The sequence below is a fragment of the Panthera leo genome, chromosome D2, assembly GCF_018350215.1.
Source record: "Panthera leo isolate Ple1 chromosome D2, P.leo_Ple1_pat1.1, whole genome shotgun sequence".
In the NCBI taxonomy this organism is placed as follows: Eukaryota; Metazoa; Chordata; class Mammalia; order Carnivora; family Felidae; genus Panthera; species Panthera leo.
This window is the reverse complement of record NC_056689.1, coordinates 24,633,473-24,659,214: the sequence shown is the minus strand read 5'-3', so window position 1 is coordinate 24,659,214 and position 25,742 is coordinate 24,633,473. Positions and strand designations below refer to the sequence as shown.

Sequence of the window (25,742 nt, the reverse complement as noted above, 5' to 3'; positions counted from 1 at the left end):
GAACAGATGATAAATAAAACTGAAGGAATAAATAAAATCTTATTTAAACAGCCGAAGTGTCAGAACCTCAAGTAATCCTTTGATTTTAAGAAAAGGAACACGAAAGGCTGGTGCTCCAGCTCCAAACAGCATCTGGCTTTCTCCCATGAAGGATGAAATTTGCCTCGAGCTTCCTCCCATCCTCCCCCTGCCTCCAGATTTCCATTACCTATTATATTTTTAGCCACTCGTAACACATTCTAATCGACAATATTAATTCTATGGATGCTTTTAAAGGCAAGGAATGATTTTAGATGAATTTAAAAATAAATATAAATCCCCACACCAACAAATTTTAAAATGATCTTTTTAAGGCAGTGTAAATTGTGTAGCGCTGCAAATGTGCTATTTAGCCAATCTGACAAATGTGATATTTGCTAGACTTTGTTTCACACGCTAGCTGGGAATATGAAATGCATTTCCAAGGTGGATTTCATGAAGTAGTACTACAGAGAATGCTGTGATAAAATCCAGACATTCCATCCACTACATTCCTTTCCTCTAATACTTTTGTAATTCAATCTAAAAGGACAAGCAAATCTGTCTGAGACGATTACTGCTGTATAGACTACTAATGTTGCTTATTGCTAGGCTTCAGATAAGTATTTTCTAGGTATTCAAATATCATGAAATCACTGAAAACCAAACTAAGGATATTCTACAATTTTTCTCTCCTTGTTTTAAAATGGTAACAATTCATGGCCACCTGCGTGGCTCAGTCAGGCTCAGTCAGTTAAGCATCCGACTTCAGCTCGGGTCATGATCTCACAGTTCATGAGTTCCAGCCCCGTGTCAGGTTCTGTGCTGACAGCTCAGAGCCTGGAGCCTGCTTTGGATTCTCTGTCTCCCTTTCTCTCTCTGCCCCTCCCCCGCTTGTGCTCTAGGTCTCTCAAAAATAAATAAATGTTGAAAAAAAATTTTTTTTAAATGGTAACAATTCAGCAGCTCAATTCTGTGATAGTTTCCTGACACTACTATTTCTCAAAATCCTCACTAGGTTTTCTATTTCATAATCTCCAGTGTAAAGATTTTCAAACTAGTACATTCTAATTGCTTGAGGAGCTTTTAAAACTAAGGATGTCCAGGCCTTATGCCAGATCAATTAAGTCAGAATCTTTGAGAATGGGGTCTAGGAAAGGTGTTTTAAAAATCTTTTAAATACCATACAGTGCCTTGTGAGTTCTTATTCTAAATAAAGAATCCAAAGCATCTCTATGTAATTGAGCTACTCTCAATTAAAACTGTCAGAAACAGTGAAAATAATTTTATTAGGATTTTTAAGAAGTGAATGTTATCGTTGTATCAACCATATTTCTCAGAAACAGCATTAATTTTCAACATTTGTAAAGCTATATAATTGCTTTTCTGGTCCAAAGCCATAATTTTAAAGTACCCCATTATACAAAACTTCTTTTTATTTTTTTTATTTTTATCTTTTTGAGGGGGGTGAAGGGAACAGGGTAAAGAAAAAAAAAACATCCACAATTTATTCTCCAACAATACAGAGAAGACAAACTTCTTTTTAAAGGGTAAACAGGGTTAGGAAATCTTGTCTGATTATTGGGACGTTTTAGGATTACTTTGAGGGATTAAATGTTAGCAAAACGTAAGACTGACAAAACAATAAAACAAGAATCTGGCAAAGAGTAAAAGGAATAAATGGTCATTGATTTCAGAGCTCATTTGTAGGCGAACTTTTTTTTTCATTTGTTTTTTAGCTTATCCCAGTTTCCAAATCTTTGACTGTTTGTATTAGTTCCATTTTATTTCATGAATTTCCAATCATGTTTCATATGAAATGTTCCATAATAACCCACTTCATTTATCCCCCTAGTACATGCTAGGCTTTGGGCAGCATCATGCACTTGTTACAGAAGCTAATTGATTCATTTTCTGATTTCCTTCTTCTTATACCGTTCTCCCCAAATCCTCCAGGATTCCTCATCAAACAGAATTCTTTCACATTAAAAAAAAAAAGTATTATTTAAACTAAGTTGGCAATCTTGTTGGTATTTCTGGGAGATGCTAGGCTAGTACAGAATTATGGATAACTTTTGAAGTTAAAGCTACTAAATTTATTTACTTTGCATTCTCAAACTAGAAAAACATACAGACAAATCTCCAAACCTACTAGCTAATCATCTCACAATCATGTTCCTGAGATACTGCAGGGTTCTGAACGTCCTCCTCTACTAACCAAGTGAACACAGCACGTGGAATGACAAGGGAGCAAGGGGACAGCCTAACAGGCCAAATAAATCCTGGCCATCAGTGGGTGACAGATGTCTTAGCCAGATCACCCCCACAGCAATGCTGACCACATGGAAAACACACAGCTCGCTATTCTTTTCCATTTTCTTCCTTTTCTATAAATGAGGTTCAGCATGCATAAGAAATCAGAGCTACACATTGGTATAAAAGGTTACTATTAGACATTACTTCCCTTGATAGGTTCAGACCCATCCCATGTTCTAGGACACATACCCCTCCTTAGTACTAGGCTTAGTACTAGGCTTTGAAACACATAACCTTAAAGTTAAATTATTCTTCTGTAGGCATTAGGGAGTTTCAAGTAACATAAAATTTCTGACCAGCTAAACTCAAAACGGACAAGCAACATCATTAGAACACAAAGCATACTATAGAGTTGAGACTATTATTCTGCATTTCAACAGTAACACTCTCTTAGGTCTGGTTTAGTCTAGAAGTAGCTATAGTGAAGGCACATTAATTTATACATTTTTTAGACATCGAGTTGCTTTTTATAGCAACATCCCACATATCAAACATGAAAACTGTCATCTGAAAATAAGTGGGGGGAAAAAAACAAGAAAACTCCTAAGTGTTTATGTACCTACTTCTAGAACCCCAAAAATCCTTTGGATACATAAGAAATTGGACATTCTTCATTGGACTCCTACCAGCTTTAAGAAAAAGAAGGAACTAGAGACAGCCTGCCTGGCAATTTCATAGGGGTTCTGGCCTTCTGTTCATAAACTCTTTGTGACAGGTGCGGCCCCATCCCTCCCTCCATCTGGGGCCTGGCTAAGCACTAAAACTGGCCTCTCCACCAGCAAGAAGCATATGGGCTGGGGCAGGGGCAGCCTCTCCTTTCTGATGGTATCTGCTCCCCGTTGTCTAAGCTTGTCCCTTTAGTTTCTGTATCTTCGTCCTCACTGTGTTGAGCATTTTTGAAACGTAACAGTTGATATGAAGAAACCAGGACACATGCTTCTAATTTATGAAGCGCAACGAAGTGAATCAGTCATCCAAAATCAAGGTAGAATACCACCATTACCATTGCTTCTGAGCTTTTTCCTCTGCTAGGATATTCCCTCAGGGGTTACTTTGATCCTAAAATTTGCATTTATCATCCTCTTTTTGGAAAAATAGGTTTGCCATATATGTATTTATGTCCTATATTGTTTAGTTTTACCTTTGTTGGGGTCTTTAAACCTGACCTATGTCCTCTATCTCCTGTCCCCTTTAATTTTGGTCTTCTATATCATACTAAATGTAATCCCATCTGGCTTGTTTTTAAAAAACAAAACAAAACACTATAATTTCCCTAACAGTCATCCATGTTGATATTTATAAAGTGGTACCACATTCAGTTTTGTTGCTGTGTAATATTCCATTATGTAAAAATTACAACATTTACCCAGTCTCCTCTTCGTGTAATACTTTGTAGTATACTTTATAGATTCCTGCTTTAAGAACTTTCCTAGAAATATTCTTGCAAATGTCTCCTGGTGCAGGTATTAAGGTCTACTGAGCAGTGGAATTGCTGGGTCAAAGGGTATGTGAATGATGAACACTGTAAGTTTCCATGACTTCCTCTCCTGTCATTCCCAAAAATGTTGCTCTGCCCATCCTTGCCAACACTTGGCATTTTCAGACTTCTTAATTTTTGCAATCTAGAATGTGTGAAATGGAATTTCAATGTGGTCTTAATTTACATTTTCTTGAAAACTAATGAGTTTTGCGATTCTTTTTATATGTGTAGTTGCCATTGGTTTCATCTTCTAGGAGATGCCTTTTACTTTTGTCCATTTTTTTTTTTTTTTTAGATCGCTTATTTTCTTATTGGTTTTAAGGAATTCTTCACATTTTCCATCCTACTTTGTCATATATATTACAAAATGGTCTTCGTTCTTTACCCTTACTGGGCCACAATTCTAGTGCTGGCTTCCATTACATCCTCCTCCCCAGCCCTTAAGTTACTGAGGAATTGAGAAAAAAGAAGTATGGGTTTCTAAGCAGAGTTTTAAAACACATATCCTGAAGAGGATATTTAAAATAATTGGGTATTTTTTCCACAGAAATTAGCAAAGATAAAATCATCAGGGATAGTGAAGGTGGTAGAAATAGACATTCAACTACTGCTGGTGAGAATGTAAAGCGAATCTCGATCCTGTTAAGGGTGGTGATACCTGAGTACACACATTTGACAACACTCACTGAAATTATGGCATGCAAATTCTATTACATGGGGAAATGGTGAGGCATATTGGCTAAGGTCTGGTGCTTGAGCTAGACTGCAACTTAGCTCTGTCACTTAGTGAGTTATATGACCACCCTGGGCAGGTTATTTCACTTCGCTAAGCCTTCAGTTTCTTGATGGCAAAATGAGGATAATAGCACTAACTACATTATTAGGGCTATTGTGAGAGAGAAGTATATTTGTGTAAAAGTGATTAAAATAAGGTCTGATGTAGCAGACATATGTTAGGCTGTACCATCAAACATTTATGGTTTCTTGTAGAGTCCGAAAAGTTCTTCCCTTTCGTAACCATAATGATATTCTTTGACATTTTCTTCTAAAAGTGTAAACATTTTCGTTTTTTCACCTACAGGCAGGTAGTCCACTTATAATTTATTTTGGAGTTTGCTGTGAAATAAGGATGTATTTTATTTTTTCGAAGAGATGACCAAGTTGTCACAACACTACTTACTAAGTTACCCATCATTTCCTGCTGACTTTGAACACCAGTCTGTCATATCAGATTTCCACGTGTGCTGGGTTAGTTTCTGGATTCTCGACTATGTTCCCTTAAGTTTACTGTCAATCATTGTGCCAACTCTATATTGTCTCAATTACTACAATATTATAATCAACCTTGATAGGTAATAGGACAGGTCTTCCTTCCTTGTTCTTTATAGCTATCTCGTTGATTGCTGGGCTTTTGCTCTCTCCTGTGAACTTTAAATAATTGGTCTGTTAGGTCCCATGAAAACAAAAACCATAAAAATTCTGTTGGAATCCCAGTGAAATTATAGATCTACTTGGAAAGAATTGATAATTATCAGCTAACACTGATCCATTAACATGGGCTATCCATTTACTCAGACCTTCTTTTATCTTTCAATCATGTTTTACAACTTTCTTTATAGTTTCATCCCCAGTGTTACAGACTCTTTTATTTTTTATTAAAAAATTTTTTTAATGTTTATTTATTTTTGAGAGAGAGAGAGAGTGAGTGTGAGTGGGGGGGGGGGGCAGAGAGAGAGAGAGAGAGAGAGAGACACACAGAATCCCAAGCAGGCTCCAGGTTCTGAGCTGTCAGCACAGAGCTCGATGTGGAGCCTGAATTCGTGAACCACAGGATCATGATCTGAGCTGAAGTCTGACACTTAAGCGACTGAGCCACCCAGGTGCCCCACAGGCTCTTTTACCAGGAGAGATGTAATCTGTGTACCTTTACTGTCATTACTGACCTAGGTCCTCCATCTCCTGTCCCCTTTAATTTTGGGCTTCTATATCCCTATAGCCTCCTCTTTCCCAACCCCGCTCTGTTTGAAAACTACAAATTAATATCCTTTTAAATTATCATCTCTCTGCACATGACACAGATAGTCACGCCTTTATTTAGAGTGAGAGGAAAAATAAGACATAGAGAGAAAGGTGAGGCAAGCATAAAGGGGAGGACAAGAGATAATGGTGATGGTGGAGAGCAGAGCTGAGCTCTTCAAAAAAAGGGGGCTGCGTGCTTTCCTTCCTCATGCTGTTCCTTCTCTCATCACATGCTCCGAGGGCATTGAGGTGGTGGCACTTCCAAGCAGTGGGTTGTATCATCTGCAGCGTTTCCTTTATATTTCTCAGTCATTCGAGGTAACCAAAGGTCTCTTTTTAATTGTAACTATTTCTGTTAAAACGGCTTACCACTTTTGTTTTTCTCATTAGTTGTAGGTGAGCTATTTTAGCTCAAACACTACAAGAACTTGTCACTAGCAAACATTTAAGGTAATGTGGTATAGATTCACTAGAAAACAGTATACTTTATTTCTTAAACTTAGGAGACCATTTGCAACAAAGCCATATTTGCATCATGTTTACCACACAAAATAATACAAGACTTAGGATTTAGAAATGCCTAAAAAAGCATTTAATCATAATTTAAAAAGCATTAACTGTGCGTGTGTGTGTGAGCGGGGGAGTTTATCTCCAATTTGCATTTCTGTCATTCAACTTGGCAAAGGAAAACACCAGATACCCTTTCAGAATATTTTTACACAAAGCTTTCAGGCCACTTTTCTCACATAATTTATTTTAACACCTTAATGTTTTCAGATTAAGATTTACACACTTCTAAGGCCCCTTTATATGGATCTAGAGGTGTATCTTTAAAGGGTACCTTTCACCTATCCATTAATGATCCATTAAACACCTTAAAACCACCAACATTTCTATTTGCAAGATTAACTTACGTATATAAAGTGAAAATTAAAAGGCCTTATGTTTCAGAAAACCATAAATAAAAACTATGGTTGATGAAATTAATGATTTAAAAAATGTAAATAAATAAATATTGAATGGACAACTGGAAAGTTTGTTCAGTAATCCTGAGATGAATCAGCATCTGAACAGAAAACAAAGACCATAGGCACAAAGCAGCAAGGAACTGATCATGGCAAAATTAACCCCCTTAGGCAAATATCACCAAATTCTCTTCTGTTCTCATATCTGCACTTTTTAAAAATGTTTTATTTATTTTGAGAGACAGAGAAGGTGGGGGGGGGGGGAGGGAGGGAGGGAGAGAAAGAGAGAGAGGGAGGGAGAGAATATCCCAGGCAGGCTCTGTGCTTTCAGTGCAGAGCCTGATGTGGGGCTCGATCCCACAAACCCACGAGATCATGACCTGAGCTGAGATCAAGAGTCAGATGTTTAACTGACTGAGCCACTCAGGCACACCCTGCCCCCACCCCGCCCCCTGCACCTTCTTTAAATTCACAGTCAAGAATGTCTACTGCTTGGTGCACCTGGGTGGGTCAATGGGTTAAGTGTCCGACTTTGGCTCAGGTCACAGTCTCCCGGTTTGTGAGTTCAAGCCCCACACTGGGCTTGCTGCTGTCAGCCTGTCAGCGCGGAGACCACTTCTGGTTTTCTGTCCCCCCTCTCTCTACCCCTCCTGCCTGCACTCTGCCAAAAGTAAATAAATATTTAAAAAAGAAAATAAAAGGATGCCTACAGCTCATTGTTTCTGTGGGCCTCTGGAAGTTTAAACATGGAAAGGAAGTCCCATTTATCCACTTTACAGTTTTGATGAATGTGTATTCTAAATTTTGGGAGTCCTGAAAATTAGTGATTAAAGTTTGATGATGAAAAAGTGTCACATTGGCAGAATCTTTAGCATATCATTTATTCAGTGCTGTATATATTCATGTTATTTTTTAATACCAAATAATGCCGCTTATTATTCATCACAGATATTCACTTAGTACAAGGTTAATGTATTCATTTATTTAAATATTCAAGTAGTTTTTTTACGCTTTAGATTTTTATTTTATTAAATTTTTACAGTACAGTTGACACTAATGTTACATTAGTTTCAGGTATACAACATGGTGATTCAACTTCTTTATACCTTATGCTGTGCTTACCACCAAGTGTAGCTACCATCTGTCACCATGCAACCCTATTACATCACCATCGATTATATTCCCCATGCTGTAACTTTTATCCCCTTGACTTTTTCATTCAGTAACTGGAAGCCTGTCTCTCCCCCTCCCCTTCACTCATTTTGCCCAGTCCCTCCCCCCCCACCTCCCTTCCCTCTGCCAACCATCAGTTGGTTCTTCGCAAATAAGTAGTTTTATTAAATACAAAGTCAGTACTTCACAGCTTCTCACTGAAAAGTAATCTATCTATGGTTCTCCACTGGAAGCATACAAGTCATAAAAGGCAAGATCTTCAGCAAGGGTTCTACTCTCCCTTTCCTGCTTCAAGTGATAGACAACACACTGTTCTCATGAGGTTGTCCGTCTCAATGGTGAACAACTCTGGGTATTTGAAAGCTCTCCCTTATCTACTGAATTAAATTCTTCCTTATAACATCCACTTATTGCTCTAACCTGGTGTTCACAAGAAGAAAAAAATCAGTACTCTCTCCCTCATGTGACAACTCTTAAATTAAGACAGTTATTTTGTTAGTCATTAATTTTTCTCCTTTTCTGATCCAATCCCTAAAACTTCCTTGGCTTTTTAGTTTTTCTCAGGATATGTAAAAGATATTGTTTTAAGTTGAATTGTGCCCTCCAAAAAAGATATGAAGGAGTCCCAATCTCCACTACTTCGAATAGTGACCTAATTTGGAGACAGGGTCCTTAAAGAGGAAATCATGTTAAAAGGAGGTAACTAGCATGGGCTCTAACCTACTGTGACTTACGTTCTTTATAAAAAGAGAAAATTTGGACACAAAGACCTTCACAAAAATGAAGGCAGAGATGGGTGTCATGAATCTACCAGCCAAGGAATGACAAAGATTGCCAGCAAACCACCAGAAGCTGAGAGAGTGAGTCTTGGAACAGATTTCCTCCTCACAGCCCTCAGAAGGAACGAAGGAACCTATTGATACCTTTGCCTTGACTTTTAGCTCCCAGAACTGTGAGATAATAGATTTCTGTTGTTCAGGCCACGAGGTTTGTGGTATTTCATTATAATAGCCCCAGCAACCTAACACATTTCTCAGAAATGTGACATGATAAAAGGTTAAGGAAACTTGTCACAGCAGAATGCTTGGTTTTATTTACAGGTGAAAATAATTCTTTCCTAAAATAGACTTATTATTCCTTGGAAACATAAAAGGTCTCAGCATTAATATATTTGAATACTTCCTGAAATTATGTTTTGAACTACTGGTTAGTACAAACCTATTATGTTTAGTTTTTTCCTATGACTTTTGCTTTCATGATTTCCTTAGTATCTATGCTTTTGCAGAGCTGATGAAACTGTTAAAAGTAAGGACAGCAAATACTGGTAACTCTCAGCTCTGTATTCAAATCTTCGTATCTGAACAACTTTTAGGACCAAGAAAACTGTAACTTGTAAACTACAATTTACAAATTTAGAAAATAAGGAATAAGACCATTGATGGGGAGAATATGTGATTATATAAATTATTTTCAAAGTATACTATATCAGTGATTCTCATCAATTTTGGGAACTTCTCTGTAAATACTGAAATAGAAATTAATTTTGAGGGGTCCCCGGGTGGCTCAGTCAGTTAAGTGTCTGATTCTTGATTTCAGCTCAAGTTCGTGATCTCAGGAACTGTGAGATTGAGCCCCTCATCAGGTTCTGTGCTGACCGCATGGAGTCTGCTTGGATTCTCTCTTTCCTTCTCTCTCTAGTCCTCCCCCACCTGTGTTCTCGCTCTCTCTAAATAAATAAACTTAAAAAAATTAAGATCAGCAAAAGAGTTTTATACAGAAAATTCTTAAGCAAGAGATATCCTGAGACACTTATAAATTTCCAAGTATCATTATAGCCTGTAATTTCTCCCACAAAGTACACAGAAGCAGCAAACAAAGCCATTTTCAAATGGAAATGCTGAGCGAACCATGCCTTATAAGGGCTCACTCTAGTTGAACTTTCTGTAATGATGGAAATGTTCTATTTCTGTGCTATCCAATAAGGTAGTTACTAAGCTTGAATGCCTACTGAACACTTGAAATGTGGTGTGACTGAAGAATTTAATGTTTAATTTAACTATCTAAATAGCCACAAGGGACCAGTGGCTTCCATATTGAACAGCACAGGTTTCTTCTCTTTTCACTTAACACAGTGGTTCTCAGCTAGTGGCAATTCTGCCCACTAGTGACCTACGACAATATCTGGAGACATTTTTGGCTGTCACAGTTGGGAGGTGCCAATGGCATCTAGTGGGCAGAGGCCAGGGATGCTGGTAAAACATCCTACGGTGCACAGGACAGGCATCCCCAAGTAAGGATTACCCAGTCTAAAATGTGAAAAGTGCTAGGTTAAAAAACTTAGACATATTTAAAAGATCTTCAAATGAAATAAAAAATATTTAGAATAATATACAGCCATTCATAATGATATTCAAACATTAGCTAGTCTGCTATTGAAATCTTTTGCTCAATATTTCCAACCTAACAGCTGTTTTCTCTGTCCATAGTATCTTAGCGAGTATGCTACTTCACCTGATTTTCCATCCTAGCAGCCTTTGTAAATTTAACATGACTGAAGCTGGTAACTTTACTTCAGAAATAGCGAGCGATAAGTATGCATAAATGCTTAACAGTTTTGTGAATGTGAAAACACTTATAACAGAATAACTTTTACTTAAAAAAAATTTTTTTTAATGCTTATTTGTATTAGAGAGAGAGAGAGATGTGTAAGCAGGAGAGGGGCAGAGAGAGAGGGAGACAGAATCTGAAGCAGGTTCCAGGCTCTGAGCTGTCAGCATAGAGCCCAACATGGGGCTCGAACTCACAAGCAATGAGATCATGACCTGAGCTGGAGTTGGATGCTTAACTGACTGAGCCACCCAGGTGCCCCTAGAATAACTTACTTTTAACCTTTCATTTAACCTCAGAAATACATGAAAGGGCTAGTTTAGTGCAAATACATAATCAATGACCTAAAAAGCTCATGTTCTGCTAACGGAGACTCACCAGTAATCTTTTTCCACATGACAAAACAGTAATATATTTATGATATTTAAATTACCCATTTATGCCATGATTATTGTAATATACTCTTTATTTGAACATTACAATCTACGCCAAAAGGAGAGAACATGGAAATATCCAAACTAAAAGGGCTCAAAAATCCAGTGGAAAAAGAAGTTATTAAAATAGCTGCAGTAACAAAAAGTGAACAGAAGCAAACTGTTTCTGAAATGAAGGCTAATAAAGGAATCTTGTTGAAGTTCTGGCCTAGGCAATGAAAGCAAGACCCAACAGTTTAGGATATGTTTTCTGTCTCAATGAAGGAAGACAGAAAGGATGACCTCTTGGAGGGCATTCATGACAAATTATATTTTTAAGATTTTAACTTTTCCAATGTCCTTGAAAACATTGCTCCTATTTACTTTATTTCTCATTGCCTAACAGCAATTTCAGTAAGCATCCTATTCTTAGACATAGCTCCTAATTATTTGTTATTCACATGACAAATCTCATCAAAACTGGAAAACAAAATCTACCTTAACCTAATTGAAAGATGATATTTTAGCCATCACTGAGATTTTACAACTATTTAAAAGTATGTAAAGCACATATAAAGGAAGAGAAATATCACTTACAGATTGTGACTGACCTCAAACTTCCACCAGGATTTAAAAAGTACTCAAGATGTTTTTCATTAATCCTATCACGATCTTAACCCACAAAGGGGAGAAACAGGATGCTGTTATAATGATGCATTTAAGAGATGATGCTGGCTTGGACTACAATAATGTAAGAAAGGTGATGAAAACTATATTTTGAAGGTATAGAGTCAACAAGATTTGCTGTAGGATTCAATGCAGGTAATGAGAGAAAAACTGGAATCAAGGATGATCCCAAGGTTTTTGGCCTGAGCTACTGGAAGGACTGAGTTGACATTAATTGAGCTGGTGCAGGCTGCCAGGGTAGCCACACTGGGAAGGACATTCAGAAGCTCAGTGTTGGATATCTTAAGTTCAACATGACTCTCAGATGTTTCCAAGTAAGGTAGGCACCTGAAAAATAGGATCATGAGTTCAGCACAGAGGTCTGGGTTGGAGATGTAAATTACGAGTCCTTATAGAAGATAAAAAAAATTCTAGGAACTGAGCTCCTGGACCTGCCAACTTTAATCAGTCAGGGCATGTGGAGGAATGTGGCAGAGAGACAGAGAAGGGAGGGAGTGGTCGGTGAGTTGTGAAGAGTACAAAAACAAGGCTTCTTGGAAACCAAGTGAAGAGAGCATTTCAAGGACAGAGTGAGCAACTGTACCAAAAGTCCTGGTAAGTTAGGTGAGGACCAGACAGTTTGGTCATGTAGAAGTCACTGATGACTTAGAGAACAGGTATTTCAGTGGAATGGTTGGTGGTGGCAAGGCCTACATGGTGTGGGTCTGAGTGACCCGAAGGAAGTGGAGAAAGTGTATATGGACTGCTCTTTTGAGGAGTTTTTGCTTTAAAAGGAGGGGGAGAAATGGGATAATAAGATGAAAAGTATAGCAGGCTGAAAGAGTTTTTTGTTAAATGGGAGAAATGACATCATGTTTTTGCCTGCTAAAAAGAAAAATCTAGGAGAGAGGGAAAGTATGCTAGAAAGAAGGGGGAAAGCTGCTCGAGTATGGTTTTTAAGGTATACAATTTAGACTTTATAGATAGCCATTAAATATAATTGAGAAGGATCAACTTACTTCTGACAGATAATAAAAGTATCTAGAGTGATTGGTATTCTATATTTAGAGGTGAAAAATAAATCACAAAGTAAAACATGAACAAGTTGAACTGTCTTAAAACTATAAATTTTCTCTTCAACTAAAAACAAAATCTCTAAAGAGAAGTGTAATTAGATTGAGAAACATCTGCATCAAACATGACTTAAGGTTAATTAAGTAAGGAGCTCAGACCAACAAGTAAATTATCCAGTAACCAAGAGTTAAAGTGCTAAAGTACATACTGACCATTTGTACAACATGAGATACAATATATATTAGGACAAATATTAAATGTGGTTAATAAGAAATAAAATACAAAAGAAAACAATGAGATCTATTATATATATTAGGAAAATATGAAAAAATTAAAACACCCAAATCTAGCTACACTGTGATAAAGACCGTGATCATACATTGTTGGTGGCCATGTAAAATATTAACATCCTTTGGATAGCAGTTTGGCAGTTCATATCAATAGTCATAAATATTCATATTCATAGCCTTTGACTCCCTTGGATATTCAGTCTAAAAAAATACTTAAAGAGGGGTGCCCGAGAGGCTCATTTGGTTGACCATCTGACTTTGGCTCAGGTCATGATCTCATGGTTTGTGAGTTCAAGCCCCACATAGGGCTGCTGTCAGCACAGAGCATGCTTCAGATCCTCTGTCCCTCTCCCTCTCTCTCCCTCCCTCCCTCTCTCTCTCTCTCTCTCTGCCCCCCCAACTCTTGTGCGTACTATCTCTAAAAAATAAACAAGCATTAAAAAAGAAAATACAAAGAAAAAAGCATATATAGATGATGTCTGGTATAGTCTTATAATTGTATCAGCATTAGTTATGAAAATAACATATTAAAATGATCTAAAAGCAAAATTAAAAAATGAATGGCTATGAAAATTAGAATATTGGCCTGATCATAAAAGAGACAGAATGATCTCAGAGAACACATTAGATGCCTACAATATAGTAAGAATAAGAAAACTTTTTTTTTTTTTTTTAACTGTAATTACAACTATGTCACCTACAATGAGACAAAGAAAGATGTAAATTGAAAACAGTTTAAACATTCAGTATTCTGGGACAGTTGGGGAATATGTTCTTCCTTATCTGGTAACAACTACTAATACTTACTGAATACTTACCATGTGTCCAATGCTGGACTACAGACATAATGTATAGGGACACATTTAATCCTATGGAGTAGGTTATAGCTAATACATGGCAGGGCTAATATTTGAATTCAGGCAGTCTTTCATCTTGATCTTAACCACAATGATATATACTCAAATTAAGAAAACTTAGAAAAATGGGATTTCTCTTAATCTGTAAGTCATGTTTCAATAGGTAAGGTACAGGTATCACAAATGAATGAAATATCATTTGGTAATCTCAGACTACTAACCTTTAATTTTCAAAAAATATTTTAATATTTGTTTCTTTTTGAGAGAGAGTGTGAGGGACAGAGAGAGAGAGGGAGACACATAATCTGAAGCAGGCTCCAAACTCTGTCAGCACAGAGCCCTATGTGGGGCTTGAACTCACGATCTGTGAGAGTATGACCTGAGCCAAAGTCAGATGCTTAACTGACTGAGCCACCCAGGTGCCCATTCCTTAATAATTGCTAACTAACTTTCAATCTTGCCTGCAAAGTTAAAATTGATTTTAGACAGACTGGGAAAAAAAAAAAACCAACAAAAACCAAAAAGCCTTTTCATGGCATTACAGAATGCTAGAGCTGTACAAGAGAATACAGATTAACCAGATCCTTTATTTCCACAGAGAAAGAAACAGGTATCTAATCAGTAAGAGGCTGGTTCAAGGTCATTCAGCTGGTTAATATAACTAAAGCTAGTTCTAAATTCCAGGTTTCCTGATGATAGCCCAATGATACTTCTTTCTATATTATCTTATTCCCCTCCCGCCTAAAAAAATATGTTTTATGTGCACAATAAATGCCAGGCATCACATCTGGTGTGTTTTAATTAAACAAATCTTTTTTTTTTTTAATATATGAAATTTATTGTCAAATTGGTTTCTATACAACACCCAGTGCTCATCCCAAAAGATGCCCTCTTCAATACCCATCACCCACCCTCCCGTCCCTCCCACCCCCCAGAGTTAAACAAATCTTTACAACAGTTTTAAGGAGGTAAATATTATAACCACTTTAAGGTGAAGGCACTGAAGCCCAGATGGGCTTCGTACATTGCCCAGCACCACGCAGCTAGTAACTGGCATCCATATCTGATTCCAAAGCCAGGGTTCTTCCTCCAGTATGTACCACAGGGTTTGGGGAGAAAGTGCTCAAGCACACAGGGAGCTCAGGGTATGGAAGGTCCTTGTGTTCCCTGCCCAATCCACCCAGAGGTTCGTGTTGAGAGAACTGTCTGATCTCTTTTCTTCAGGCTCAAAGCTAGCCGGCTGTTCCAGTGGGTTAAAAAGAATGTGAAATTCTATCTCATGGTGTGAAAAAGGTTTCCAAGTTTGTTTAGATCCTGGGATTGGGCTTTTGTGTCCCTAGAGTACAATCAAGGGAGTAGAAAACATTGAGTGCTTAGAGATCGAGAAATTGAGGACCACAGGGGCAAAATATAATGATGCTTATATTCCTTGACAATTGTGCTTTCTAGTATGCTAATAACTCAATGGCTCATGAAATACATTTCCGTGACCTTTTCTCCCTCACATTTTTGCTTCTTTTCTTTTGTCTCACACTTCAAATTCCATAGATTCTAGCACTACAAGCTTTAATCTTCTCTCTCCAGTTAGGGAGCCCCCTAAGTGGGCTCCCTGTCTTTAGTGTTTCTTCATTTATAACCATCTCACTCAACAAGGGAGAGAATCTCCCAAAGCAAAGCTACTACTGCCTAACAGAATTTATCACTTTTCCCTTAAATTCCTTGAAAACAGGCCCCACTCTACCTTTCCAGCTTTCTCTCTCAACCAAGTCCCTCAAGTCCTCTGTAACTAATCTAGGTTGTTCCTCTGTGCTTTGGCTCACAATGATCCTTTTATCTGGACTCCTTTACGTTTTCATCTTTGGTTGTCTAAATTCAGAATGTCCTTTAAGGCCCATCTCAAATGTAATCTCCCTTGTTTTTGCTGATTCTCCAACCAGATATAATTCCCTCCTTATCTAACCCCTACAGCACTGGGTGTAACTCTTACAAGATTTGACATTCTCACCTGTACTGCAGGGATCAGTGTATCTGAACTGTCAGTTCCATTAACACCAACACTGTTACTAATGTTTGTGTTATAGGTAACACCTAGAAAAGACATACTCATAGTCAGTGATCCAAAACAAGAATCTGCTTTGAGTAATGCAAACTATATCAAAGTACTTCACAATTTTCTATCTCTTGAAAAAAGAAAATAGGTCAAAGGAAACCAGAGTTTAAAAAAAAAAAAAAAAGTACAGCTTCTTAATGGGGCACTTCATTTTCTAGGTGCAGACACAACAGTTGATATACATCTACTAGGTCAAGAAAAGTATGCCTGTATTATGTAAATGACATTCAAAGGCTTAAAAAAAAAAGCCTTAAAAAAATCTGAACACACCTGTAGTATGCTTTTATTTCCTGACTTTTAGTTCTGTACAGATGAAGCAGGAAGCCCTGCAGCTTTAAAACTAGTAACTGTACAGAGGAAGGACAAACCTCATTAAGACGATCAAATGACAAATTTAGAAGGGTACTGCAAATCAGGTAGAATAGGGATGCTGAATGATTCACTCTCAAACAAAAAACCAAATCTCACGGAGAAATTTTCCTTCTCTCCAGTGGAAAACAAAATTTGAAAATTTGGAAATATTATTTTTTCCACATTCTAAAGCTAATTAGAATAGCCTGCTGCCTCACAAAAACATTTCATAAAGGTACTGAGGTAATATTACCCCTACAGAGATCAAGAATAATGAATCCAAGGCCCCCTGACTGTCCCTACGTCATTGTTTACTTTGTGACTTTTTTTTTTCTTTGAAAAGCGGGGGCGTAAGATGGGGGAGAATGGGAGAAAATCAGTTTAAAATGTAGTCAAATACCTTTAGTTGAGTTGCGGTGTTTAATTTTTTCTTATGGACCTGTAGCACTTGCTGGTAAGAGCACAATGAAATTAACTGATAATCTGAATAAAGGCAACAGGCACCTGCAGCCTCTCAATCACTTAGCAAATATTTCCGACAAGAAAGGGCCAGATTCTGCGATCTGGGCGAACAAGCGGGTGTCCCCATTCAACAAGGAGAGTCTCTCTAGGTAAGCTGTAAATCTCGGGGGAAGCTGGAACCTTTCCCAGAGATCTGAGCTAGGAGCGGTCTCAGGTTTTTAGACAAATCTCTCCTCCTACCACACGTGACCGAATGGTATTCAGCAGCCGAGAGAGACACCTCACCGCACCAACCGCGGGATACAAAGGCTCGACGCCGCCGCCGCCGCATCCCTGGGAGGATCGCCGAGCCTCCCGCGCTCAACGCCTGCGGAGCCTGCGCAGGGCGCCGCCGCGAGGCGCGCCGCTCCCGGGCCCACAGGGCGGTGCCGCGCAGCGCGGGGAGCGGGAGCGGGGAGCGCGCGCCGCCTGCCTTGCGCGCCTGCCCGCCCAGCGCTTCGGGAGCAGGGCCGCCGCGCCGCACGCAGCCCGGCCGCGCCGCAGCCGCCGGGCCCTAGTCCGCCGCAGGGAGCTCCGCAGCGACGTGGACCAGGGTGAGGAGGCCGAGGGCCCACAGCCCCCGGGCAGGCCCGAGGCCGGGGCAGCCCATCCCTGCCCAGGCCTGGGCCTTCCCCTCTTCTAGCCCCTACCCCTCCCTACGCCTTCCCGGGACTCGCGCGGGCGGCGGGGCGCCGTGAGCTGCACTTACACCACGGCTCTGGAGATCATCCAGGACACCATCTTCCCGGGGTCTTGCACCCCAGCTAGGGGGCGGGTGGGCGCCGAGCGTGGCGGACCAGGCCGCCAACGGCAGGCCGCGCGCTCGCCGGCTCCTCGCGCTCCCCGGGGCCGCGCTGGCGCCCTCGGGAGCCGGGCCGGGTGTATGCGCGCAGCGGCCGGAGCTGCGCGGCGGTCGGTCCCCCCTCCCGTCCCCGCCCGTCCCCGCCCGCGGCCGAGCCGCCGCCGAGCCAGCCGGCCCCGCCCCTGCACTCCGCTGATAGGCGGCGGCGGCAGCGGCGGTGCGTCGGTCGTGCCCGGGTCTGGGCGGTGGTGCTCCGGGGGCAGGGCGGTCGGGACCCCGGCCGGCGCCGAAAAGCCTCGCGGCCCACACTCCTGAGCTCCAACCTCCACCTCCCTACTCGTTACATCTCTGGGAGGCCCACCTGGCGTACAGGGGCCGAGGGAGTGGCCGGAGGCTGAGGCAGGGGACTTGCGGGTAGGGGTTATCATATGTGGGAAAAAATAGCAGGAACTCTATGTCCGGTAGACTCCTCTGGACCTGGCCCTAGATTCTAGGGAGTTAAGATTTTGAGATGTGTTTAGCCACATCGGGTGTCCTCACTATTCACTGAAGCCCAGCGCCCTGGGCATCCTCAAGAGTACGGCATTTTAAGGAAACGTCGGGAGGATCTTTGCACAGGCCTCGGTGTGTGCCAGGAGTCGCGTGGTGCGTGGTGCAATGCAGGGAGGGGCAGAGGAGGGTGGCATTGGATTTCATGTTTGCAGCGGTGGGTGTATTGATACCAGTGTTCTAGGCCTTTCACAGCACCTTTCCCATCACAACATCTGCAAGGCCTGTTTTACAAACACACGTCTGAGCCTGCCAGATACACAGAGTGAAAACTGGGCTTAGGATTCCTGCCTTGCCCTGCTATTTACATTTGTCTTTTTTCAGGGGAGGTTGGGTTACTGCTTACTTACACCTTGAGGTTCTTGTAGATAGCATAATTTCAAGAGATGGAATATAAAAACAGCTTTTGGTGGCGGTACCAAATTGAGAAAATGATCTTCAGGTTTAGTCTTGTCTTTTTTTCCCCCTCCAGTTAAGAAGATGGTGAAAGGTAATTCTAATATTCAGATGGTACGAAGAATAAAGGATGAAATGTGGGCTTCAAGCCTTTAATTAAAGTCCAAGAAAATAGCTTATTCTTTGACCATGTTGTAATTTGTTCTTTTTGTTCCTCAGTTTCCCCATAGTAAAAACAGACAAATTATACTGTAGCCTGCCTCTTGCCTTTCAGAGTGACATGAAGCACTGCTAAATAACATGTTTAGGAAGTTCTCCAAATTGCTTAGAAGAAGATCGGGGACATATATAAGATCCTGACTTCCTTTAAGTTCCAAGGTTCAATAAATTTAGTAGTATTTTGATTATTTAAGAAGTGAGCTCAGAAGCTGCTTTCTACTTTTAGGTTAAGTTCTTTTTCTTATTTACTCATTAAGAATATATATTTTAGTTTCAGGGATCTCATTAATGAAAACTTGTATTTGTTTGGAACCTTTTATTTTTGGCTGTTATTTCAAGCATTCTTTGGGGATCAGGTGTGTCACATAAGCACCAGTTTTCTGGAAAACTCTCTTGCCCAGTAAAACTCAAACTCATTTGAATAGTATTTAAATCCATCCATGAACAGGTCCTGAAATGTTTTTAAAACTTGGAATTTTACTGCCTTCCCAACCCTTTTGGACCCCTACCCTTTCCCTAGTTCTCTTTTGGGAACCAAATTATATTTACATGCCCAGTACCTTTGCCTAGATTTCATTTTTTCTTTAATGATTTACTCTCTATTCTCTACCTATTAGAATTCTTGTTTTTCAGTGTCCTATGCCATGAGGATGTTCTTGATTTTCCCCAGTGAGAATTATTCATAATTTTTCCTAGGCCCCTATGATTTATTAGGTGAATTTCTATTTAATGCCTATTTCATTCTGCTTTATATTATGGCTATGTTTTACTGATGTCTAATCTACTGGATCGTAAAATGTTCGAGGATAGATATTGTATATTAGATATTTTTTGTGTTCTCCAAGTCTCTAGGGTAATTGCCCAATGAAAGTTGGAAAGGTTTGAAAAGTTTGTTAGTACAGTTATTCTCTTAATTATTGAAGCTTTATGAAATTTCAGCCTCATACCATAGAGGTCTCTTAAAGATGTCTTTTTTGCATTCTTGGTTTGGCGGTCATCATTCTGAATATTATTTTACTGCATTGTAATATATGCCTTCAGGGGTTGCTGAGATGTGTAAGACTGTTGGCTGCTCTCTGAAATGTCCCTAGGCTGATGTGTGTTAAATTTCATTTTGTATGCTTATTGTATCTTCGGCCTCCTTCACATGTCACTTTTTGCTGCTCTCAATCTGGAACAGCCTCCTTCTTTATATATCTCAACATGCCATGTGTTGGAAACCACCTGCCCTGTGTTAAGCACATGTTGTTGAGTCAACCTGTATAACCCAAAAAACATAGGTTTATCCCCATTTGATAACATTGGAAACTGAGGGTTAGAGTACTCAGTGCCAATCACCACGTAGCTCACAGGTGGTAGAACTGGAACTCTAATCCATGCTTCCTGAGTGTTCTTCACATTATACTGTGATAGTTGAGTTGTGTCTAAGGAAGTGGGTCTAAATGGGAGGTGCCCTCTTGGAGGAAGTTGGGAGGCAAATTTTTTGTTGTTGGAATGACTGGGGCTAACCACTAGTATTTAATGGGTGGGGACTAGGGATGCTATACTTTTTGCAGTGCATGGGCTATACTGAACAAAGACTGTTCCCAGTGTCCTGTGTGGTTTACCAATATTCTGCCTGACATTTGTGTATGTAACATTCATAATTATCTGAATCTAGAAACTCCCTTTTACATAAAAACTCCTAGTTTTAACTGAGACTGAACTTTGCAGTCTCTGTTTCCACGCGAAAATGTTGCGTGGAAAGGAAGATTTGTTTTGTTCACAACTTGACCAAGGGTTATTTACAGTTTTGGAAAATTGCATCACAAACAACTTTGTTGTCATGTTCACCTGCTAATTACTTTGATATGTCTTCTAGTTCAGTTTTGTTTCAGGATTAACACTGAAATACTTATCTTATTATAAATTATTTTCATTTCCCTTTTACATTTTTATTTAGGGTATAAAGTTTTGTTTGAAGTAGTCTGTAGGAAGATTGTTACTCCTTTCATTTCAGGGTGATAATGCAGAAATTGGAAAATATTTTATGCAGGGGAAACACTTGAGTCTGATATGGTTGAGAATTCTTGGTCTAAATTAAGAGTAAATTCATCTGATGAGGAGTCTCTTATGGACAGTGCCCAGATTTAGTAGTAGGTGTTTCTCATCTCTATATTGGGCCAAATCTTGGATGGTAGAGATCTAGTAGGTGGCCATTAATTAAGTGCTTTATGGTGTGAGGCAAGGCTTTAGAGACTTGGGAGAAAAGGAAATACATTACCTCCGACCTAGAAGCTTTTAAAGTGTTGCCTCATTTGGCATACTTGAGACATTTCTTGTATAGAAAATATAAAATTATTTTATTTTATTTTATTTTTTTAACATTTATTTATTTTTGAGACAGAGAGAGACAGAGCATGAACGGGGGAGGGTCAGAGAGAGGGAGACACAGAATCTGAAACAGTCTCCAGGCTCTGAGCTGTCAGCACAGAGCCCGACATGGGGCTTGAACTCACAGACCCCGAGATCATGACCTGAGCCAAAGTCGGCCGCTTAACCGACTGAGCCACCCAGGCGCCCCTAAAATTATTTCTTTACATACTAAATTGTTTCTTTTATTTTTAACATATATCACTAGTATTCATTTGTTGTGCTGTGGAGTGCCTCCTTCATTGCACTCTGCAAAGACCCTTTGGGTTTTGAAATTTAACATGGTGGGAGGCAATATATTTAGGTCAAAGGACTTTCTATGAGGAGACCCGTTTCTACTCTCAATAGTGTGATGTTTGGCAAGTCATCTGGGTTTTAAATGGGGTTGATAATGTTATGATCAAATGCAACGTGTTTTAAACCTTAAAACTAATTAGACTCTATTAAATAAAGAATTTCTTTCTCTTCAGCATTTTCACTTAGTGTTCCTAGGAGATGTATAGAATGTGCATCTTCTACATGTTAAAGGAGTTCATTTATCAGGGGAAAAAAAAGTAAGAAAGTACATAGGAGAGCAGATAGTGAGAGCAGAATTACATGGTACAGAGATAGTATCTAATTTGTGTAATTATTAATGAGTATACCAATGAGACTAAATACTAGGTCACCTTCCCCTCTCTATTGGGGGAGTATTTTCACATGCTTGAGAATATTTTATTTGGAGGAAGGCTAAAATTACTAAATGAGTCTATGTTAATAGTAGTTTGAAAATAGAGTGAGGGAAAGGATTCTAAAGAGAATGACTTAAAAGATGAAACCTGTTCTTTTTCCATCTCCTGCTAGATGAATATTTCTTTTATCTTAGCCAGTCTGTTTTATAGTGTCATGGTGACAACAAAGGTCAAATTTGCCATCTGACATTGAAATGAAATTTAAAAAAAAAGTAATATTGAAAATACAATAATCAGATTGCAGGGGAATAGAAAGATTCTGAAGAAGATGAAAGCAAAATATGTCTGTGATGGCTGGATCTGGGGAACTCACATAGTAAGGAATTGACCATACATGAAGTTCTTATACATTTGAAGTAGCTTTACTTACAACAGTTAGGGATTTATGTAGAAGAACTTTTTTCCCCCTTCAGGTCATTTGTTTGACCTTGTTAAATGGCAGAGAAACACAAAGCTCAAGACTTTTGGAGCACTTTCACTATTCATTTAAAATAGAATAGATTAGGGGCGCCTGGCTGGTTCAGTTGGTTAAGTACCCGTCCAACTCTTGGTTTTTGCTCAGGTCATGATCTCATGGTTTGTGGGTTTGAGCCCCGTGTCAGGCTCTGTGCTGACAGCTCGGAGTTTGGAGCCTGCTTTGGATTCTGTTTCTCTCTCTCTGTCCCTCCCCTGCTTGTCTCTCTGTCTCTCTCTCAAAAATAAATAAATAAACATTAAAAAAAAAAAAAAGGACAGATTAAATCATAGTTCCCAGTTTTATTTATTATTATTTTAATGTTTATTTTTAAGAGACAGAGACAGAGCACAAGTGGGGCAGGGGCAGAAAGAGAGGGAGACACAGAATCTGAAGCAGGCTCCAAGCTCTGAGCTGTCAGCACAGAGCCCACGCGGGGCTCAAACTCAACAGAACACAGATCATGACCTGAGCCGAAGTCCAACGCTCAACTGACTGAGGCACCCAGGTGCCCCTGGTTCGCAGTTTTAAATTCGAGGCAGACCTGTGATTTCAAGAATTGTTCAGGTACATACAGGTGTTATGATATAATTTGCAGAAAGCTGAAATATTTGATAATTCTACCATGTGTATTAAGCAAACCTTAAAAGTTTTTTTATTGATGTTTTTGAGTGGTAGCTCAAGGCACATGGAATAAAATTCAAAAAGGCTAAACAGTGAAGTTAGTCTTTTATCACCTGTTTCCAGCCATCTAGTTCCTTTCACAGGTTGTCTCTGTTGGTAGTGTTTCGTTTTGTTTTGTTTTTGCTTTTTGCCAGAGCAAAGTCTAGAAACAGACTCAATTATATATAGGTAACTAGTCTAAGATAAAGGTGGAATTTTATATTAGATGGAACATGATATATTTAGTAAATGATTTTGTGACAGCCAGCCATTTAATAAAAACCAAAGAAAAAGTAATTTATGGAGAAAGAAATGTAAATGTGAAAACTAAAAGTACCATGAAAGTACAAAAAGAAAGCATGTGAAGGTAATAGGATCTTGATAGTGGAATCAGAAACCAAAAAGGCAAATTTCATAGACATGATTACATAAGAATTTAAAAATTCTTCTGCCTCTAAAAACAGTATAAATGGGATTTCAAGACAGATGACAAACTGGGAAAAAATATGTGTAAAACCAGACAAAGGGTTAATAGTCTTACTATACAATGCACTTAAAAAAATCCCACTAATTAAAAATGTATCTCAAAACTCAGAATCTCTGGTTTCCAGTCTAGCATGTAAGAAGTTGCTTAGGAGTTGCCTCTGTATTCTAACAAGTAAAAAGCTGAACAAATTCAAAAAATCAACTCTTCTTAGATTCTTCAGGGAAGTGAAGTCACAGAGTAAACTGCTGTCCCCAAATTGGAGCAACAAGAAGGCACAGAGAATCACAACTTACCAGACCAGAAACCTCTGCAGCAACCTTGGCCAGGGTAGGACCACCTAAACTGTAACTGATGAATCTGGAGGCATAGTGTGGACAACTCTGAGAGTTGAAAACTGCAGGAGAATCTAGTTGCGGGAGACCCCCACACTTTGGTGAATTTTACCTTCAGGAGCTCTTACCAGGTGCTCACAGTTAATATTGGAGAAAAATACCCAGTGTTTCCAGCAGGAGGAGGGGAAAAGGAACTATTTCAACATTCACCAGAGAATTCTGCTTTTCTTTAAGAAGACAGGCCCTCAAGAGAAACTATTTCATCAGAGCCTAACCTTAGTGGGGGAAGGCAATTCTCAACATCAGCCAGCTCTAGCCTTCCACCCGGGAGAAGGGAAAACACCATTTGGAGCTCATTTAGCCATGTAGGGAGAGAGAAATGCGTTACTCCAGCTATCCTGTCCCATCCCTGGGGAGTGAAAAGGTAGGGACTAAAAAGCATTGGTGAAGTTCATGGCCCAGAGCTACCAGCTCACTGAGAAACTGAGCCCTAATCATAGGACTGTAGGATGCCTCCCCCTAACAACCACATACCATACCACTACATTACTGAAGACCTGTTTACCAAACTTCTTTAGCCTAGTGCATCATGCCTGCCTTTCAACAAAAAATTACAAGGCATGCTAAAAGACAAAAAATACAGTTTGAAGAGACTGAGCAATTATGAGAACTAGAGTCAGATATGGAAGGAATGTTGGAATTACCAGATGAGGAATTTAAAAAAACAACTATGATTAATATGCTCAGGATTTTAATGGAAAAAGTAGACAACATGCAAGAATAAATGGATATTGTAAGCAGAGAGGTGGAAAATCTAAGACTAAAATATTAGGTCAAAAATACTGTAACAGAAACAAAGAATGTCTTTGATGGGCTCATTATTGGACTGGACACGGCCGAGGAAAGAATCTCTGAACTGAAGGATGTGACAATAGAACATTTCAAAATTGAAGAGTAAAGAGGAAAAAAAAATGAGAAAAGCAGAACAGAACATGCAAAAACTGTGGACACCTACGAAAGCATACATGTAATGTGAATACTAGATGGAGAAAAAAGAAAAGAGAAGCAATATTTGAGGCAAGAATGAGAATTTCCTCTAATTGAAATCAGACAGACACTGGATCACAGAACCAGGAAGCTTAGAGAGTACCAAGCAGGATAAATGTCAAAAAAAACCCCTCCTATGCCTAGGCAGAATATATTCAAACTTCAGAAAATCAACGATAAAGAGAATAATCTTGAAAGAAGCCAGAGGAAAAAAACACCTTACCTATAGAAGAGCAAGGGTAAGGATCACATTCTTTTAACCTTTCAACCTTGCAGAAAGTAGGGAAGCAAAAAAGTTGAGTAGAATGTTTAAAATATCGAGGGAAAACCCCCACCAACTTTGAGTTCGGAACCTTGTGAAATTTCTTCGAAAGTGAAGGAGAAATACTTTCTCAAACAGAAATTAGCAGAATTTGTTACTAATAGCCCTGCCTTGCATGAAATGTTAAAAGAAGTCTTTAGAGAAAAGGAAATGGTACATATCAGAAGCTGATCTACATAAATAAAGGAAGAGCTTTGGAGAAAAAATAAGTGAAGGTAGAATAGAAACTTTTATTTATACTTAATTGATTTAATAGTTTTTGGTTCAAAATGATAGCAGTAGATTCAGTTTGTGTGTATGTGTGTGTGTGTATGCTTAATGTATGCTTATGTATAAGTGAAATGAATGAAGGTAATGATATAAGGGATGGGAGAAAAGAATTAGGAATATTTTTATTCTAAGGTATTTGCGCTGTGAAGGAGTACAGTATTATTTGAAAGTGGATTTAGATAACTTGTAAATATATACAGGCCTACCTTAGAGGTATT

The 25,742-nt window shown here is 39.2% G+C and overlaps 1 protein-coding gene across 4 annotated transcripts in view; it reads right to left on the bottom strand.

The window, feature by feature from the left end:
* Positions 1-17,762, bottom strand: part of REEP3 (receptor accessory protein 3) — a 93,722-nt gene extending 75,960 nt beyond the window's left edge. The window contains exons 1-2 of one of the 4 annotated variants that reach the window (XM_042909333.1): positions 17,550-17,747; positions 15,884-15,966 (exon numbers count right to left, since the gene is read on the bottom strand). Coding sequence is in view for 1 of the 4 variants with exons in the window: in XM_042909331.1 (XP_042765265.1) it covers positions 17,550-17,581 (32 nt within the window). In the remaining 3 variants the exon portion in view is untranslated. Of the gene's footprint in view, positions 1-15,883; positions 15,967-16,739; positions 17,124-17,549 lie in introns of those variants that run through there. The other 3 variants (XM_042909332.1, XM_042909331.1, XM_042909334.1) reach the window with 3 other exon arrangements.
* Between the last annotated feature and the right edge of the window lie 7,980 nt (positions 17,763-25,742).